This window comes from Echiichthys vipera (genome assembly GCF_963691815.1).
Source record: "Echiichthys vipera genome assembly, chromosome: 21".
NCBI lineage: Eukaryota > Metazoa > Chordata > Actinopteri > Perciformes > Trachinidae > Echiichthys > Echiichthys vipera.
Window position 1 is genome coordinate 25,042,806 of NC_139846.1, and position 2,500 is coordinate 25,045,305.

The following is a 2,500-nucleotide window of genomic DNA, read 5'->3' on the forward strand; positions in this document are numbered from 1 at the left end:
ATTTAAATAAAAACGTATTTAAAATAATAAAGATGAAACGCACCGACGCTGCGGATGAAGCGGAGCGCGCCCAGAACCTGCTGCTTGGACAGAAGAACCTCCACGATCTCGTCGTTGGCCGTCGACAGACGCTGAAAACACAACAACACACACACAAACACATTAACACACACACAACAACGCACAAAAAACACACACACTCCATCAGAGCGACACCGTTTAAACGCAGATGTTGTGGTTTAAAGGCGCAGAGTTGGTACCTTCAACATGTCCAGAGAAAGTTGATGAGCAGGAGGATACGTGCTCTCCAGAGACAGGAGCAAGCAGGCCTGCACACACACACACACACACACACACACACACACACACACACACAGAGACACACACACACAGACACACACACACACACACACACACGCACACACGCACACACGCACACACAGAGACACACACACACACAGAGACAGACAGACACACACACACACAGACACACACACACAGAGACACACACACATACACACACACACACACACACACACGCACACACAGAGACACACACACACACACACACACACACAGAGACACACACACACACACACACAGGCATTAGAGGGTCTCCCGGGTGTGAGGGACTGGTGAGAGACTGGTGAGGGACTGATGGTGGACTGGTGAGGGACTGATGGTGGACTGGTGAGGGACTGATGGTGGACTGGTGGTGGACTCGTGGTGGACTCGTGGTGGGCTGGTGAGGGACTGGTGTGAGACTGGTGGTGGACTGGTGAGGGACTGGTGGTGGACTGGTGGTGGACTCGTGGTGGGCTGGTGAGGGACTGGTGTGAGACTGGTGGTGGACTGGTGGTGGACTCGTGGTGGACTGGTGAGGGACTGGTGGTGGACTGGTGAGGGACTGGTGGTGGACTGGTGAGGGACTGGTGGTGGACTGGTGTTGGACTGGTGGTGGACTGGTGAGGGACTGGTGGTGGACTGGTGGTGGACTGGTGAGGGGCTGGTGGTGGACTGGTGAGGGACTGGTGGTGGACTGGTGAGGGACTGGTGGTGGACTGGTGAGGGACTGGTGGTGGACTGGTGGTGGACTGGTGTTGGACTGGTGAGGGACTGGTGGGGGACTGGTGAGGGACTGGTGGTGGACTGGTGGGGGACTGGTGGTGGACTGGTGGGGGACTGGTGGTGGACTGGTGTTGGACTGGTGGTGGACTGGTGAGGGACTGGTGGTGGGCTGGTGAGGGACTGGTGGTGGACTGGTGAGGGACTGGTGGTGGACTGGTGAGGGACTGGTGTTGGACTCGTGAGGGACTGGTGTTGGACTGGTGAGGGACTGGTGGTGGACTGGTGAGGGACTGGTGGTGGACTGGTGAGGGACTGGTGAGGGACTCGTGGTGGACTGGTGAGAGACTCGTGGTGGACTGGTGAGGGACTCGTGGTGGACTGGTGGTGGACTGGTGAGGGACTGGTGAGGGACTGATGGTGGACTGGTGAGGGACTGGTGAGGGATTGGTGGTGGACTGATGGTGGACTGGTGGTGGGCTGGTGAGGGACTGGTGGTGGACTGGTGAGGGACTCGTGGTGGACTGGTGGTGGACTGGTGAGGGACTGGTGAGGGACTGATGGTGGACTGGTGAGGGACTGGTGGTGGACTCGTGAGGGACTGGTGGTGGAGTGGTGGTGGACTGGTGAGGGACTGGTGGTGGACTGGTGTTGGACTCGTGGTGGACTCGTGGTGGACTGGTGAGGGACTGGTGGTGGACTGGTGAGGGACTCGTGGTGGACTGGTGGTGGACTGGTGAGGGACTGGTGAGGGACTGATGGTGGACTGGTGAGGGACTGGTGGTGGACTCGTGAGGGACTGGTGGTGGACTGGTGAGGGACTGGTGGTGGACTGGTGAGGGACTGGTGGTGGACTGGTGTTGGACTGGTGGTGGACTGGTGAGGGACTGGTGGTGGACTGGTGAGGGACTGGTGAGGGACTGGTGGTGGACTGGTGGTGGACTGGTGAGGGACTGGTGGTGGACTGGTGAGGGACTGGTGGTGGACTGGTGGTGGACTGGTGAGGGACTGGTGGTGGACTGGTGAGGGACTGATGGTGGACTGGTGAGGGACTGGTGTTGGACTGGTGGTGGACTGGTGAGGGACTCGTGGTGGACTGGTGAGGGACTGGTGGTGGACTGGTGAGGGACTGGTGGTGGACTGGTGAGGGACTGGTGGTGGACTGGTGAGGGACTGGTGAGGGACTGGTGGTGGACTGGTGAGGGACTCACCAGGGGCTTGGAGTCGCTGAGGACGTGGTACTGCAGGAACTGGTGCAGCACGTAGAAGAGCTCGTGCTGCACCAGCGTCTTGATCACCAGCTCGTACAGGAAGTGCTGCGGCAGACAGGAAGTGCACACGGGTGACGGGGACATAAGAATAAAAGCACTTTTTTATCATCATAAAACCATATTTATTATAATAAAGCCACTTTTTATCATCATAATACCGTATT

General features: G+C 58.1%; 1 protein-coding gene across 1 annotated transcript in view; it reads right to left on the reverse strand.

Annotated features, from left to right (window-relative positions):
• Nucleotides 1-2,500, reverse strand: part of rmc1 (regulator of MON1-CCZ1) — a 16,676-nt gene that overhangs the window by 3,813 nt on the left and 10,363 nt on the right. The window contains exons 17-19 of the mRNA XM_083935855.1: nt 2,277-2,381; nt 261-329; nt 44-131 (exon numbers count right to left, since the gene is read on the reverse strand). Coding sequence (XP_083791981.1) covers nt 44-131; nt 261-329; nt 2,277-2,381 — 262 coding nt within the window. The remainder of the gene's footprint in view (nt 1-43; nt 132-260; nt 330-2,276; nt 2,382-2,500) is intronic.